The sequence below is a fragment of the Ochotona curzoniae genome, unplaced genomic scaffold, assembly GCF_017591425.1.
Source record: "Ochotona curzoniae isolate NIBS_2020 unplaced genomic scaffold, NIBS_Ocur_1.0 contig_883, whole genome shotgun sequence".
Classification (NCBI taxonomy): domain Eukaryota; kingdom Metazoa; phylum Chordata; class Mammalia; order Lagomorpha; family Ochotonidae; genus Ochotona; species Ochotona curzoniae.
Genome location: NW_024466599.1, coordinates 62493710 through 62510554, shown reverse-complemented (window position 1 = coordinate 62510554; position 16845 = coordinate 62493710). Strand labels below are relative to the sequence as shown.

The following is a 16845-nucleotide window of genomic DNA, read 5'->3' as shown; positions in this document are numbered from 1 at the left end:
TGTGGAGCAGCTGGGATATGAACACGTGCCCTTATGGGATCCTGGCACATGCAAGGCAAGGACTTGAGCCACTAGGCTACTACACTGTGCCCAAATACTTACTGTTAAAGCTGCTTGTGTGATTCTGAGTTTGAGAATACACATCACAAATAGCAGAATGGAGATGAAATTACGAGGAAGCAGATTTCTCACTGAAAGAAAACTTTCTAACAATAGCCAACTTACAGGGAAGTAGTAAGCATTCATGCTTAGAAAAGAATTTACTTCTAGGCCGGTGACCTGTGCGGGGGAATGTTTCTGAGCTGCAATCCCAGTGCTGTGTGAGCATGTGGCATCTCTTTCATGGCTCTCTCTCTTGACTTAGATGGCCTTGTGCCCTGTCCCTGGGGTTTTGTTGTGGTTGAAAGTTGGCTAAAAAACTGACTTTGAATGGAGGCTGCCTCATTTTTCTAACTTGCACTTTCGTTGGCTGCTGTTCACTCAGTACCAGCAGTGCCCTCCAAGCTGGGTGAGCTCCAGTATTATGACACTAGGTAGTCAGTGATCGTTTTTTGGATGACATTAAGATACTGGGTGGGTACAGTTGTTTGATAGTTAAGGTAACTCTGGGTGAAAGGGGAAGTTTGGGGCAAGGTGTGTTTTTCACCACTGTTCTATCCTTTCTCTTGATAAAGAGGAAACTAGAAGAGGGCTCACCCAGGAAACCAGAGGGCAGTCAGGGAATGCCACCCCTATGGAAAGAGGCCATGGACTGGCAAGGGTGGCAGTCATGAGGGTCCTTAGAACCTCTGTTTGAATTCTACCTCTGCCCCCTACCACTTGAGTGGCCTGTTAAACAAGGACACAGAAGTGTCACAAAAAGACAGTGGAAATCAAGTTGTTCCAGCTGTGGAGGGCGCCTGGCAGGTTAGAGCTGCTTGGTTAAGGTTCAGCTGTTGTAGTTATTGTTGTCACTTGTTTTCATTGCCATCATCTATTGTGCAAAGGGCAACGTGACTTGAGTAAAGGGTGACCATTTAACTTGAGTCTTCAGAGTTAAAGGTGAGAAGACTCAGGATTTCCAACAAGCTTTCTAGCAGTTTAAACATCAAAGATGAACTGAGAATGGCCACAATCAAATGAGTTCAAAGCCAATACTGTTAATGTGCCTGGGTAGGCAGTGAAAGAGGTCCCAAGTACAAATAAAATAAATCCAAAAAGGCTGAAAAAACAGAAAGCTTTCCCATTAATGAGTGTGTTAGTCCAAGAAAACCAACTGCAAAACACCGTGTCCTTTGTCGGGGTTGGGTCATTAACCTGTTTCTCATAAGAATGACAGCAGATTGGAATCCATGAGCTCTAGAACTGGAAAGAGCAGCATCTGTTCTAGTCCCGCCCTATCAAGAAACTCTGATAGGGTTACTGGTGCTTCTGCCCCTCCTGGTATGCAATCTGGAAATGGTTAATATAAATATGCCAGGGGCAAGGCCAGCTTTTGCCTCTGAGCGCATGAGAAAGGGTGGTGTCATTTACACAGAGCCTCTCAACATGTTAGGTACCATGCCAGGTTTGGAGCTCACATAGGTGAACCCACACATCTCAGGTTCTGGTACTGTGATGTCCATGCCATTGTGGACACTAACCCAGATAGCTCTGACCTATAGTGATTCCACTTAATAGTTTATGACTTTATGATGGTGTGAGGATGATACTCATCTCATAGAAGCTGTACACACTCCCCCCACACCTCTCCCCTATCCCTGGCTAGTGATAGCTGTTACAATTTTCTCTTCGTGGTGCTGGAAGTGACTGGCAGCATCTATTTCTGTAGTTTTTCTTTTTTCTTTTTTTTTCCCCAAAGGCAAAAATTTCATCATATCAGTTCTTGTTAATGGCCTTTAGTAAATCTCCGTACCTAACAGATTTTTGAGGGAGGTTTCACAAGAGACATGTACCGTGATTGATTTGACTTATGGATTTTTTGCTGTTTCCCACCCACCTCTTCTAGGTTGACCAGTATCTCTACCACATGCGTCTCTCTGATGAGACCCTCCTGGAGATCTCTAAGAGGTTCCGCAAGGAGATGGAGAAAGGGCTTGGAGCCACCACCCATCCCACTGCGTCCGTGAAAATGCTGCCAACTTTTGTGAGGTCCACTCCCGACGGCACAGGTACTGCAGCTGGGTAGTCCTGAGTGACCCAGGTCTAGGGAACAATTTGCTTGGCTCTCCTTGGAGGCCCAGAAAACTATGTGTCAGTGAAGGTTCTGTGGTTTCAAATGTCAGAAACCAACTGTGATGAAAGATCCCTGGAGTGGACTGGGAGGCTATAGAGGGGATAGAGGGGAAACATTGGGAAACTGGCAGTCCTGGCATTCAAGGTAAGAGTGTTTCCTGTCAGCCCTACTGAGCCAGGGGAGGAGGGCACTGCAGTCAGCCATGAGATAAGAAACACTGCTTGGCTCAGCCTGGTATTTTACCGTCTCAATAAAGTGGCACCTCGAGGAGGTGGTGGAGCACAGCAGACTGCCTTGAGATGGCCCAAGCCTGGGCTGTGGCAGCAAGCTGCGAGGCCACCTGTTCACACTTCCTAAGTAGCAAGTCCTTTGGGTGTGCTGGAGAGGCAAACTGTGATGCAGAGGCTCCTCATTTATTGCTGGAAAGCCATGAGAAAGGTTCTAGAGGGCTGACCTGGGGAGAACAATGTGAAAAGCCACAGTGCCTGGCAAAGAAGCAAGGTTTTGAAGTTGAGTCTTCAGTGGACACTGTGGGGTGTGGGTAGAAACCAGGTTTTTGTAGGGTTGGATGGAGCTATCTTGGTGATGTTTTATCGTTAGCTATCCCTGATGGGGAGGCCCAGGGGGTTGACAACAACCCCCAGAAAAGGAGAATGAGCTACATCATGTCAGAGTATTCACACAGCTTGTTTTGCTGAATCCTCACAAGAAGCCTCTATCTTAACACTGAAGCCCCTGTGAGGCCTGCACAGAATAGGAAGTGGGGAAGTGCAGGTACAGGATAAAGAGCTCAGGGACAGCTCCTGGGGCAGCGGAATGACCCAGAAGAGCAAACTCCAAGATCTGGAGGGGAGGGAGGAGCTGCAGGGGGTGCTAGCCACTGGTGAGGTGCCTGCAGGGAACTCACAAGGTTTGGGGCTGGGGCTGGGCGGGGGACAGGGCTGTTTATGGGCCTCACGCTTGTTTCCATCACACCATGTCCTTGAGGCTCACCTCCTTGGGTGTCCGGGGACTTGATTTGTCCAGCAAGACTTTTTAAGTTCTTCAAATAGCTACATATTTGCTGAGGCTTTTGGGACTGCCTGGACGCAGCGCCAAGGGTGTGGCTTTGTTTGGGATTGTTCTCTGAGCATGTGTGTCTCAGCCCTTCAAAGAGACCCTTGAGGTGAGGGGCCCCAGCAGCCATCCCTCCTGCACCCTCTAGCTGGGCATGCTTATTGTACCTACTGTTCTCACTGAAAACTACACCTGTTGCCATGGTGTCTGTTTGACCTTCTGATAAATAACCACCTGTTGAAGGCCAGTCCTTGGCTGGCTCTCACCCAGTGCTCACACTAAGTGCCCTAAATATTTTCTGAACATATGCTATAGAACAAACTATTCTGAACACCTACATGTGCTCATTCACTTTTACAAAACCCTATGTAAGGGAGTTAGACATTTCAGTCATGATTTTCAGATGTGGGGTTTGGTCAAATGTTGTTCCCAAGATCACACAGCTAATGGGGAGCGAAGTCAGGAATCTAACATGGCAAAAGCTCAAGCACCGAGGCCACCCCCAAGTGTGCACATGTGATCCTGTGTACTTTGTACTGAAACACGGCAAATGTTCAAGTGCATTTGTGTGAAATGAGGTTGGTAGTTCAACCTGTGGTATGGGGAGATGAAAGCTTGTTGGGAAGAACTTAACAATAAGGAACCAGCATTCAAAAATTCCTTTTGCTTTCCTGAGATTGCTGGTACAAAACACTGCCCCTGCGTCCTGGAGTTTGCACTGGTTGCTGAACTGGGATATTTTTCACTTAAATAAAGGAAGTAGACCCTGGAATAGTGGAGCCCAGTCTGCAGGACATGTGTGTATACTCCATTTCTCCCACTGGGTCTGTAGGCAATCTCTTCTACTCTGAGCTCCAGCACTAAGAGTTTGGTTCCTATAGGCCCAGAATGCTCAGCACATGTATGAGAACTAGTGTGCTGATCTAACACAAAAAGGGATATTTGAGATACTGCAATCAGAGAAAAACTCTCAATGTCTGCCAGACCAGCACTGGTCAATTAGCATAGAAGAGTCCTTAGGAACCACTTATAAAGCATGAGATAGAATATGATCTGAAGGGGCCTGGCGTAGTGGCCTAGTGGCTAAAGTCCTCTCCTTGAATGTACTGGGATCCCATATGGGCACCAGTTCTAGTCCTGACAGCCTGTTTCCCATCTAGCTCCCAGCTTGCAGCCTGGGAAAGCAGTCGAGGATGGCCCAAAGCCTTGGGACCCCGCACACATGTGGGAGACCCAGAAGAGGCTCCTGGCTCCTGTTCTCAGATGGGCTCAACTCCAGCCATTGTGGCCACTTGGGGAGTGAATCAATGGACTGGAAGATCTTCCTCTCTGTATATCTGACTTGCAATAAAAATAAATGTTAAAAATAAAGCTGCATTGAAGTCAAGATATTATTTTTTAGACTATATCACTTAGACAACTATTTCATTGCTGTTATCAGTTTTTAAAAGATTGAAAAAACTGAAGTCCTAGAAAATAGGAATGTAATTTTTAAAAAGATTTCTTTTGGTTTTTAAAGAAAAACCAAAAACTTTAGTTTTCAACATGAGTTACAAGGTCATGAACACAATGCAACGTGACCCACTGCATACAGGGGTGCCACAAACTTCTCTTCCCCTGAAGCCAGGGCGGCTCCTGCAACTGTGGAGGGAAGGTGGGTGCTGGAGGACACCACCATCTTAAAAGGAAATGCAGGAATAATTGACATCATTTTAATAAGTTCCTGTGATCTTTTCTAGTCGGTTTACATCAGTCTATTTTACTCTCCATAAAAACTTTACAAGAGAGACATTCCCACTTTAAGACAACTGAGGCTAAAAGAGGGTTGGGGATTGGATTGTAAGGTCACCTGTGGGCAGTTCACTTCAGCTGGTGACAGATTTGGGGCTTAAGCTCGTACTGATTCATGGCATTAAGGTTCACTGTTTTGGGGGCTGGTGCTGTAGTGTCATAGGCTAAACCTCCGCCTGCACCTCAAGTCGTGGCTGCTCCACTTCCAGTTAAGTTCCTTGCTATGGCTTGGGAAAGCAGCAGAGGATGGCTCAAGTTCTTGAGCTCTTATGTCTACTTGGGAGATGTGGAAAAAAACGGCTCCTGGCTCCTTGCAGTCATATGAGGAATAAGCCAGTAGATGGAAAACATTCTCTCTCTGTCTCTAGATTCTGCCTTTCAGATAAAAAAAAATATATATATATATATATACATATATATATATGAGATCAACATATATATATGTCATATATATGTATATATATGTTATACATATATATGAGATCTCATATATATATGAGATCAATATATATATTTTTTATCTATATGTATATATATATATATATATATACAGTTTTGATGGCTCTTGTTGCTGAACAAAAATGTCCAGAGCAAGCCAAATTATCTTTAAAAAATTTTTTTAAACTGTATTATCCTATTTGGTAGACACAGAGATCTTAACTTGCTGATTTGTTTCCCAAATGTAAATGCTGGGGCTGGACCAGGCTGAAGCCAAGAGCCAGGCAGGACCCCATCTTGGGACCTGTGCGCCTGAGCTATCATCTGCTGCTTTCTCTGTAAACGTTAGCCAGAAGCTGCATCACAAGAGGAAGAGCTGGCGCTTAACCCAGGCATTGCAGTGGAACTGTGGTTGATCTCAGAAGCAATTTAACTGTTACACTAATATTGTTAAGAAAAGTTTATTTGAAAGGCAGAGTGACAGAGAGAGAGAGGGGGTTGGAGGAAGATGGAGAGATCTTCCCGTCTTCTGGTTCACACCTCAAATGGCTGTTCCAGTTGTGACTGGGCCGTACTGAAGCCAGGAGTCTGAAACCTCGTCTGGATCCTCCCACATTGGTGGCAGGAACTCTAGTTGAGCTATTATCTGCTGGCTCCCAGTGCATTAGCTGGGAGCTGAATTGGAGGTGGAGTCTCTGGGACTCAAACTGGCACTCTGATATAGAGCAGGTGTCCCAAAGGGCAACTTAACCTGTTGTGCCATATGGTCTGCCCCCAGATGGTTAGAAATACAAGTTGGCTTTATATCATTTAGACAAGTTCAAGTACAATCCAAATGCTCCTGCTGTAGGCTCTAATTTAGCAATGAAGTATCTGTGGCATCTTCATTGACCTCTTTGTCCTTGCAAGATTGTTTAGGTTTCACTGTAGCACTGTCTGAGTAGCAGAGTTAGGGTGAGGCAGCATCAAGTTGACCATCTGACACTCAACTTCTCTGAATTGTGAATTATCAGGTAAACACATCTCTACTCTTCAGTAAGACTTAGATAACCAGGGAGGAGGGGCTAGCTTGGTGAAAATAGCAGGTATTTTGCTGAGGGCCATATTTGAGCTATCTTATTTTATACACAAAAAAGCTAGAATTAGGGAGATTAGGCACTTGCCCAAAGTCGCATAGTGAATAATGGCAGTATTGGGATTTGAACTTACTGGCCAAAAGACAAAAGAAAAAAAAAACCTCACCAGCCGTGTACCAGGCCTAGCGGCCCTACACACACCACTGCTGGCACATTTTGTGCTTAGGTATGTGTGACACTATTGGCACAATGCATTGATTTTTTTTTTTAGTAACTCAGGCCTCCTTGTTTAGTTAATCAACAGATCCTCTGTCCACGGCCGAGCTGCCATGTGTCCTGCCTTTGAAGAGCGAAAATTATGCCCGGGGAGATAAAGCTTACACAGATGAAACAATTAGAGGGTGATAACAGGCCATAATGCAGCCACACTGTATGATAATGGGAGACTGGCAGGCTGGGTGCAGGCGGAGAGAAGCCCTTATCTTGGTTGGTCTGCATTATATCTCAACAGCCATGCAGTGGAGACATGGATCAACAGCACACAAGCAGGTTAGGTGGATTGATGTGGTGGTGGCAATCTGAACTGAAAATTGTACTAATAAATGGCCACCATTTAGGTGACGCATCAGCCTTGTTGCCAAACACCATATTACACTTTGTTGCTATCAATTTTTTAAGGTTTACTTATTTTTATTGGAAAGGCAGATAAATAGAGAAAAAGTTCTTCCATCCACTGATTCACTCCCCAAGGAGCTGCGACAACTGGAGCTGAGCTGATTGGAAGCTAGGAACCAGGAACCTCCTCTGGGTCTCCTGTGTGGGTGCTGGGTCCCAAAAGCTTAGGGCCAACCTTGCCTGCTTTCTCAGGCCACAAGTGGGGACCTGAATGGGAATTGGGGCTGCCGGGAAATGAACTGGTACCCATATGCAGTGAGTTAAGGATTTTAGCCACTAGTTTATTGTGCTGGGACCCAATCTTTTTCCTTTCTTTCCTTTTTTTTTTTTTTTTTTAAGATTTATTTATTTTTGGGCCCGGCGCGGTGGCGCAAGTGGTTAGGTCCTCGCCTTGCACGCCCGGGATCCCATATGGGCGCCGGTTCTAATCCCGGCAGCCCCACTTCCCTTCCAGCTCCCTGCCTGTGGCCTGGGAAAGCAGCTGAGGACGGCCCAAAGCTTTGGGACCCTGCACCCGCGTGGGAGACCCGGAAGAGGCTCCTGGCTTCGGATCGGCATAGTATCGGCCCGTTGCGGCTCACTTGGGGAGTGAATCATCGGACGGAAGATCTTCCTCTCTGTATCTCCTCTCTGTATATCCGCCTTTCCAATAAAAAATAATAAAAATAAATCTTTAAAAAAAAAAAAAAAAAAGATTTATTTATTTTCATTGGAAAGGCAGATTTACAGAGGGAAAGAGGTGGAAAGATCTTCATCTACTGGTTACTCCCCAAATGACCACAGTGGCCAGAACTGGACTTATCCAAAGTCAGGAGCCAGGAGCATAGTGTTGGATTTAATACAGTCCAGCTGTGTTGATTTTTTTTCTGGGACTTTCTCAGTTTTAGCTCCGAGGTCCATGTCACTCTAGATCTGGGTGAACTGGGACAATCACCCTTATAGATCTTTGTTGCTGTTCCATTCATTTATCACTGCAGCTTTCGAGCCAGCCTCCCAAGCTCTGGACCCCATTCCCCAAGCTGTGCTACTAGCTCTCTCTTGGAAAGACAAATCTGACAAATCTGACATGTTGAAGTACCAAGGTCGCTGGCCGTGGCGTTTGCCAAGAGCTCATAGCCATGTCGTGTAAGCCCTGTGTTGTAGCCACTCTGGACATGCCATTGTCTCTCAGTGCCAGGCGATGCCATCCCAAGCCGTTACACCACACCTGTCCTGCCTTGCCAGGTATGGAGCGTGCCATGAAGCTCCACACCCTGTGCGCTCCCTTTTCTCTGATAGCTTCCTACTCAATAAACCCTGGCTGTCCGTTGCCCGTGGCGGATCTTTCCTTATCAGAACAGAAATATTCGCTCCTTCTACAATAGTTCCCGTCGTGATATTGTTCTCGCCACTGCCCACCTCCCCATTCTACATTGGTGCAGCGAAGGAGCTTTTGCTCAGCTGTCTTCAATGCTCAGTGTTGAAGTAACTAATCAACAGAATAGAAACATTTTGTTCAAAGGTCTTTGAATGGGTTCAGATTTTCTTTTTCTTTCTTTTTTTTTTTTTTAAAGATTTATTTACTTTATTGCAGTCATATATGCAGGAGTGACAGGAAGATCTTTCATCCGATGATTCACTCCCCAAGCAGCCGCAATGACCGTAGCTAAGCTGACTGGAATCCAAGAGCTAGGAACCTCTTCTGGGTCTCCCACGTGGGTGCAGGGTCCCAAGGCTTTGGGCCATCCTCAACTGCTTTCCTAGGCCACAAGCAGGGAGCTGGATGGAAAGTGGGGCTGCTGGGATTAGGATCGGCACCCATTTAGGATCCTGATGCTTGCAAGATGTGGACTTGCAAGCTGCTAGGCCACCGCACCGGGCCCCAGATTTTATTTGTTAAGATGCAGTGCTTGTTGTTTTCTTTTTTTTTTTTTTTCCATATTTCTTGAAATGGCTTTCTTCAATCTGTTGGCACTGGAACCCACACTCAAACTTAAGCCAAATGAAATGCTGTATTGAAACCCACATAAAAGACAGGAGAAATAATAATATAGGCGGTGAGGTTGTAGGAGGTGATTTTTACTTTAATGGGCCTCCCATAACCTTCGCTAAGGACAGACTGCCACTTGTATGGATCCCTGAAACTCTGAGAACGTGGTGTAAAAACCATGTTTTAAAAAGGGAGTACCTGTAGCTTAGAGTTCCAGAAGTCTGTTTGATCTCTTGATGCCCTGGGCTGAAGGGCTTGGCCCCGAGCCGCAGCCTTCACCGTGGCACAGCTTCTCTCTGCGGAGTGGCCGTGGGTGAAGGAGCACGGCTGCCTTCCAGTGCAAAGCAAAACCAAAACTGTTGCGAGTCATACTGTGAGCACAGCTAAGGATGGAAAATAGACCCTGTTGAAAAATCTAACTGTCCCTTATGTCTCAACCAGAATGACATGTCAGGTCCCAGGCCAGCATGAATGTATGCACTTAACACTGCTCGAGTGACAGCTAGTTCAAATGCATCACAGATGCCGCATCAGCCAAGACGACATCGACTGTCATGTTTAGGTGAGCAGTTGCTCAAATCCGTGTTAGTCTCCAGCACTTCCCTGTGACAGGTGAATTCCCAGGAGAAATTCAAACCCGTTTATCGTGCTGACCTGATGTATCCGATAAGAGTCAAACTGAAAGTGAGTTTACCGGAGTCCTCTAGCATGGGAAATGAGTCAGCAAGCCAAAGCCAACTGCTAGAAGGAAACATTTGAATCTTAGTTTTGGGCACTCGGTGGGAGGGTGGCGTGGCCTGATACTCCTGCCGCCAGTTCTTATGACCAGCACTGTGTCTTTGGATTCCTTTTTCCTCTTTTATTGGAGAGTGGGGGGAGCTTTTCTCACCTATTTTGTGAGGAGCGGGGTGAGGATATTTTGGATGACCAAGATCTTCAGCAGAGAGGACTTACAGAAATGAGGACAGAGCTTTCCTAGAGCTGTAGGAGAGGGCACCAGTTTGCGGCTACCAAAACAAAACCTGGGTCTGATGCTGTAGCCTAGTGGCTAGATCCTCACGTTGCTTGTGCCAGGATCCCATAAAGGGCACCATTTTGTGTCCCAGCAGTCCTGCTTCCCACCCAGCTTCCTACTTGTGGCTTGGGAAAGTAGTGGAGGATGGCCCAAGTTCTTGGGACCCTGCACTTGCATGGGAGACCTGGAAGAGGCTCTTAGCTCCTGGCTCCTGACTGCAGACTGGTTCAGCTCCAGCCTTTGCAGCCACTTGTGAGCCACTTGTGGTTAGTAAACCAATAGAGGGAATATCTGTCTCTCTGTAAATCTTTCTAATAAAAATAAATAAAATCTTAAAAAGCAAAACAAAACAAAACAAAAAAGCACCTTGCATTCCCTAGCTCTCCTAGTCCAGGGTTGCTCTGAAGAGAAGGGATGCCTCCCCTTGCCAGCTGATGTGTGCCAGCTCTCCCTCAAGAGGGAAGGTGGAGTCGGAGAGAATGTGCCGCTGAAGCAGTCCAGGGCATGGGCTGTGGTTATTGATGAAGGATAGGGTGTCTTGCTCTCCCACCACATTATTGGCTTCCAGAATCCAGAGCCATGAAAGATGTGGATGTAGAACAAAGCAGGGACCCAGGCTCTGGCGCCTGGTGGACTTGGGTTCACACCCAGCACCACTCACCCCCATGTGACCTTCACCCAGCAACTCAAGTTCTAGGCTAGCTGCGGCACCGCTTCCTCTGTCTCCCAGACCAGCTATTGTCTCTCTGTGTCCTTAATTGAGGGTTTACTGCTTTCCCATGAGAAGTCTTATTTTTTGTTGCATCAGGAAACTTTGTTAGAAAACAGATCTTGCTTGGGATTTCTTGGTGCTCTTTTTGTAAAGTGGGGATTATAATGTCTGGCTGAGTTGTTGAGGATTACTGAGATAATGTTGAAACAAAGAGCCCATCACTTAACAAACCTGAATTTTCTTCTGTTATGGGATTACTCTCTGTTGAGGCCCTAAATCTACTAGACAGTTCTCACTTCTGCCTCTGTTGCATTGTTTTGTTACCACAATAATCTGGGAGTGAATGAGGAAGTCTTAGATCTTCCCTAGGAACAAGAGAGGTGAGGGCAGGGTCCTAGATACCATTTTTCAGAAAGATTTCATAAGAAAATAAAAGATGAATTTGACCTTTTAAATAGACTTCCTTGTTTTGGCAGGAAGAAATGGAGAGTTCTAGAACTCTATATGTGTCTATATTCACATACAACATGTCATGTAAGCCTTATATCCAAGGGGAGAAGCCAGTGTTGTGAACCATCTTCTTTTATGTGTGAGGTGAAGTGCTTGGATTTATGTGATGTGCCCAGGCCACACTGCAGCTGAGTTGGATTGAACACAAGGTCTCCCCACCCATCTCTAAAGATAGCTCTTAGCTGCCACTCTAGTGGGCTGGCATGACCTGGCTAAGGGTTCTGTTAGGATCCCCAGGGTTCCAGCTTGGTGTAGAGTCTTTGGCTCTGGTGGCTGATCTTCTGGCAGGGGGAGGTAGGTGGATTGCAGGGTGGAGGCACATGGAGGAATGTCTATCCCAGAATAGTCGGCAGGAAAGCGGTGGATGCAGTTCTTTGCTGGACCGGGAGTCATCAGCAAGTGCACTCAGTCCCCTGGAAGATCCTGAAGCGCTGCCGTGCCCCTGCCGTGGAGCCTGCTGGGCTGGCCCTGGGTGATAACTAACCAAGGGCAGCCCTTTCCAGCTCAGTCCCCCTCGGTCACGGACGGGCCCTGATTCAGCGGATCATGTGTATCTGGGCCTCAGAGTGCTGAGGCAGGCAGATCGTGTTTGGTTCTCCTCTTCATCCCTCATGACAAGTGCCACAGAGTGTTTCCTAGAATCTGGCTGACTGTCCACTCCCTGGGGAGGCTCAGAACTTTTCCAGAGTATTGGGGGAAATGTAGCTCATGGCCACAACAGGGAATAGGGAGGGCTGGCAGGAGGACCCCAGACAGAGTTGTTATTATTTTACCCAGGGTATAACTGTAGCAAGTGTCAGGGCAGCCTCCAGACACCAGATGGGCAGTGGGAAAGCAGTACTTCCCAGGAGGAAGCTGAAGTTCCTGGACCACCACTGGTGGCTTTTCTTGGACAAGGGTCTTCCACCATGAATGTAGGTAGGGGGCAGTGCTTGCTGAGAGCCTGGACAGGGTGTGTGTCCTAAGCTCTCAGCAACTTGGGTGCTAAGAACTTAGACCCCCTCAACCCAATGACGTATGATGTGTCCATTGTAGAGGTGAGCCTCATCCATGAAGTGGCTGGGCTTCTGATGTAAATGTGGGTCCCCAAGCCAGTCTCCATATGTTCTAGCACCTGACTGCTGTTTGGTTGAACATCTCCCATAGGTGAAGTCTACAGCCAGCTGTGCATGGGTGGTCCTGGGGAACTGGGACAATGTTGCTTTTTCTCAGGCAGGAACAGGTGCTGTGGGAACCTGGGCACAGAATAACCCTTGTAGGTTCATTTAGTCAGGGCATGTCCCAGACCCTGTAATCCACCAGGCTTCACTGCAGCAGCGGGAAGTTACAGGATGTCACTCCACACACCGAAGAACTCCTCTGGGAATGATCTCAAATCCTTAGAGCAGGTTGGAGGCAGGGCAGCTGGAGACTGGGGCAGCGACAGGAACTGGTTGAGTAGATGCAGGGAGGGTGAACCCACCTCCTCCTGCAGCCGTGGCCTGCCTGCTACCCCCACCACGGCTATGGCGCTGCGCCTCTTCAGCACTTTCATTCTATGCTGTACAATGGGGTGCTTTCCTGCAGCCACCGTGTCATTGTCCACCCTCTGGATGTTTCTTGTCCCTGCTGTTTGTGTCTGAGGTGGGAAGGAACCCTATACTCCTGGGGATTCCTGGAGATCGGGCCCATTTATGTCTGTAGGATTCTTATGGAGTCTTTGGCCCTGCCCCCCATCTCCCCGCAGCTCTACGGTTTGCAGGAGTGCAATATCCCAGTGCCTCTTGTCTTTGTACGCTCTCAGGTCAACATCCTTTCTCATTCACTCATGTTCTCACATGCCTGGGACCCTCTGAGGGACACTTACTTGGCTCCTTAATTTGTAGCTGGCTGGACCCTATTTCACTCCATCACTATCATCGTCTTGGCACACAAGCATTCCAAAGCAAACTTCTCAGCAGGCAGTCTGTCAGAAACCCTGGAGCCCACAGGCCTACAATAGCATGTTGGGTATTCGAGGAGGAAGAGGGGCAAAAGAGAGGCATGGACCCTTGACTCGGGGCTTGCAGGGCGCCAGGAGCTCAAGGAGGACTTTACTGAACCCAATTAGGGAGGACTCTCATGAGGGGTGAGTGTCTCACCATTGGCTGTGAAACCAGATCCTTGTACATGTAGATTTCTAAAAGTGCTCCCCATGCAGGGGATCCTACAGCACATCTGTGTATGTTGAGGACAAATGACAACTGTTGACTGCCCTGTCTCCCACAGATGGACCAGTTTCTTAGAGCTCAGATTTTCAAGTCTTGACCTTGTTGGCTTTTCCCGAACCAACAATGACACCTCCCCTCACCCCCTTTGTCTGCAGAACACGGAGAATTCCTGGCCCTGGACCTCGGGGGCACCAACTTCCGGGTGCTCTGGGTGAGAGTGACTGACAATGGGCTCCAGAAGGTGGAGATGGAGAACCAGATCTATGCCATCCCGGAGGACCTCATGCGCGGCAGTGGAACCCAGGTACAGCCTTTCTCTTGGAGTGGCCATCACTCTGTCTTCCCAAGATGTGTCTTGTGTGCCTTCTTAGCTGCCCTAGGTCCATGGGTAGGCACTTGGTGGGAACGTAGCTGTTGGCTGGAGTTCTGCCTTAGTCTTGCTGTGTTTTCACACCCAGTGTGTACTTGATAATAAAAGCAGTGAATGCCAGAAAATCACACAATCCAAGGAGCGCATGTCTAGCATTGTCACATCTTGGGTCTCTGGGCTTGGGGAGAAGTTGAGCGCTCTGAATCCTGGTCTGCTGTCCCCTTCTGCCACTCTAAGCCACTCCTGAGAAAGGAATTTCTGGCTGGGAGGAGAGATGTGAGGAGGCTATTTTTAGAGCATTTATTTGTCTTGCGGGGGGGGGGGGGGTACCCCTGAGAGTGAACCTGCTTCCTTTGCTGCAGTGCTGGAGTTGGGGAAGGAGGTGAGTCCCCGGGCCTGCGGGTATATTAAAGCCCTACTAAGCTTGTCACAGGGCTCCAGGGCAATGTTAGAAAGGTCACAAAGGGGGGGGGCCCTGCTTCCCTTGCACCTGCCCGATGCTGTGACAATGAGGAAGTTGTTCCTTGTGATTCTGGGAAAGCAGCAGATGCCAAAGAGCCAGTTTACTGATCTGTAAGGAGGGATGATAGCACCTGGATTGTGGTGGGGCTTAGACAAGATGATGTGGGTTGAGTATAAACTGGGGCTCTTGTTGCTTTCCCTTAGGGCTTTCATCCGTTCCTCTGTGGCTGGCAATTGTACTGTTGCCTCATCACAGGGGAAGTGGTCACCTTCTCCTCATTGCCTCTATCTTTTATCCAGATTACAAACATTTGAGAACCAAGTAAGCAAGACTAAATGACAGAACGTTTCAAGTGTGCTCTGTGCTTCTCAAAGGCTAGCAATATGATGCTGATGTGTTAAGTGAATCTAAGCTCTATGGAAATAACACGCTCCAAACATAATTCCAAGGCTTGTTGTTCACACCTCAGCAGCGTTGAGGTTCCTCACAGCCCTTGTGGTTTCGGGGCTTCTGTAGGCAGTGAGGTGTGTTTGCCAAGCCAGAGAGTGCATCTTTCAGACACTCAAGATCTGAGTGAAGTTTGCCATGGAAAAATTACGTTTATATCTCCCGAAACGCTTACTTAGATAGTATAAAGACGGGTATTTTGGGGGGGAGGGAATATATACATATATATATATATATTTGAAAGGCAGTCTCAGGGTTTAAGCCTGCCAGCAGGCCCCGAGGTCACTGAGGGGGAGGAGCTGGTGTTCTTCAACCAAAGAACCACTGGAGACAAGCTGGTGAGGAATGTCCACTTTATTAAGCACAAGTTAAGGGGTTGAAGGCAGGAAGGTTTCTTCCAGCAGTCCCCGGCTGCCCAATAATGATGTATTCCCCCTGCCCAGGCACGTTCCAGTCATGTCAGAGGTCACTTCAGGTTCCAGGTGCAGGCCTGGAAGCTGTGCCTCAGGTCATGGACAAGTAAGTGATGAGCCACGCATACCAGGGAGTGGTCAGGGCTCAGGTTTGATTGCCTACAAGGCAGCTAAGAGGCCTGGCACAGTGGCTCAGTTGGCTAATCCTCCCTGTGCAAGTGCCAAGATCCTAAATGGGTGTCGGTTCACGTCCCAGCTGCTCCACTTCCCATCCAGCTCCCTGCTTATGGCCTAGGAAAGCAGCAGAGGATGGCCCAAGGCCTTGGGACCCTGCAACTGCATGGGAGACCTGGAAGCAGCTCCTGGCTTTGGATCAGCTTAGCTCCAGCCACATTTTCCACTTACGGGAGTGAGCCAGTGGAGGGACACTCTATCTCTCCGTTTCTTCTTTCTGTAAATCTGCCCTTCTAATGAAAATAAATAAATCTTAAAAAACAAAGGTAGACAACAAAGAAAAAGAGATCTTGTGTTTCATTTTCCAAGTGGCCCCAACAGTCATGGCTGGACTAGCCCAAAACCAGGAGCCTAGTCCTCCATCCAGGTCTCTCATGTGGGGATAGGGGCTCCAACGCTTGGATCATCTTATGCTGCCTTTCACAGATTGGGATTGGAACAGGAGCTGCCGGCACTTAAACCAGCACTCTGATATAGGATGCTGACGTTGCAAGTGGCAGCTTAGTCCACTGTATCATGACACTGCTCTAAGAACACAAGGACAAGATATTTTAGTCTAATTAAAACACAAGCACCTGAAACCACATGGAAGAAGCAATAAAACCATTGGGATAAGAGAACGATCTGAATAAATGAGGGGAATGCTCAATAAAAGGAAACCAGGAGCCCATTTACCCTGAGCAAGAGAAAGAATACTGTAAATCTAAAAACACTGGGGAAAAGCATGGATAAAAGGCTATTTCAGGTGATATGGTTACTGTTATTGTCTTACTCTTTTGGGGTATTAGGTGTTGTAAGTGTCTTAATTAAAAAGAAACAAAAAATAGGGCCTGGCACCGTGGCCTAGCAGCTAAAGTCCTCACCTAGAATGTGCTGGGATCCCATATGGGTGCTGGTTCTAATCCGGGCAGCTCCACTTCCCATCCAGTTCCTTGCTTGTGGCCTGGGAAAGCAGTGGAGGACGGCCCAAAGCCTTGGGTTCCTGCACCCGTGTAGGAGACCTGGAGGAAGTTGCTGGCTCCTGGCTTCGGATCAGCTCAGCATTGGCCATTGCCCTCACTTGGGGAGTGAATCATCGGACTGAAGATCTTCCTCTCTGTTTCTCCTCTCTGTATATCTGACTTTGCAATAAAAATAAATTTTAAAAATAGATAAACAAATTAAAATTTTAAAATGGAATTCAAACAAAGATGAAATCGGCAACCCCTGCAAGTTGGCAGAGGTTTGTGAGGACCCAGGGGTCCCTGGGGGGCAACTGTCTCCCTGGGCTGT

General features: G+C 47.6%; 1 protein-coding gene across 1 annotated transcript in view; it reads left to right on the top strand.

The window, feature by feature from the left end:
- HK2 (hexokinase 2) overlaps positions 1-16845 on the top strand; it is a 53542-nt gene that overhangs the window by 15295 nt on the left and 21402 nt on the right. The window contains exons 2-3 of the mRNA XM_040993639.1: positions 1988-2150; positions 13802-13950. Of these exons, the coding sequence (XP_040849573.1) occupies positions 1988-2150; positions 13802-13950 (312 nt within the window). The remainder of the gene's footprint in view (positions 1-1987; positions 2151-13801; positions 13951-16845) is intronic.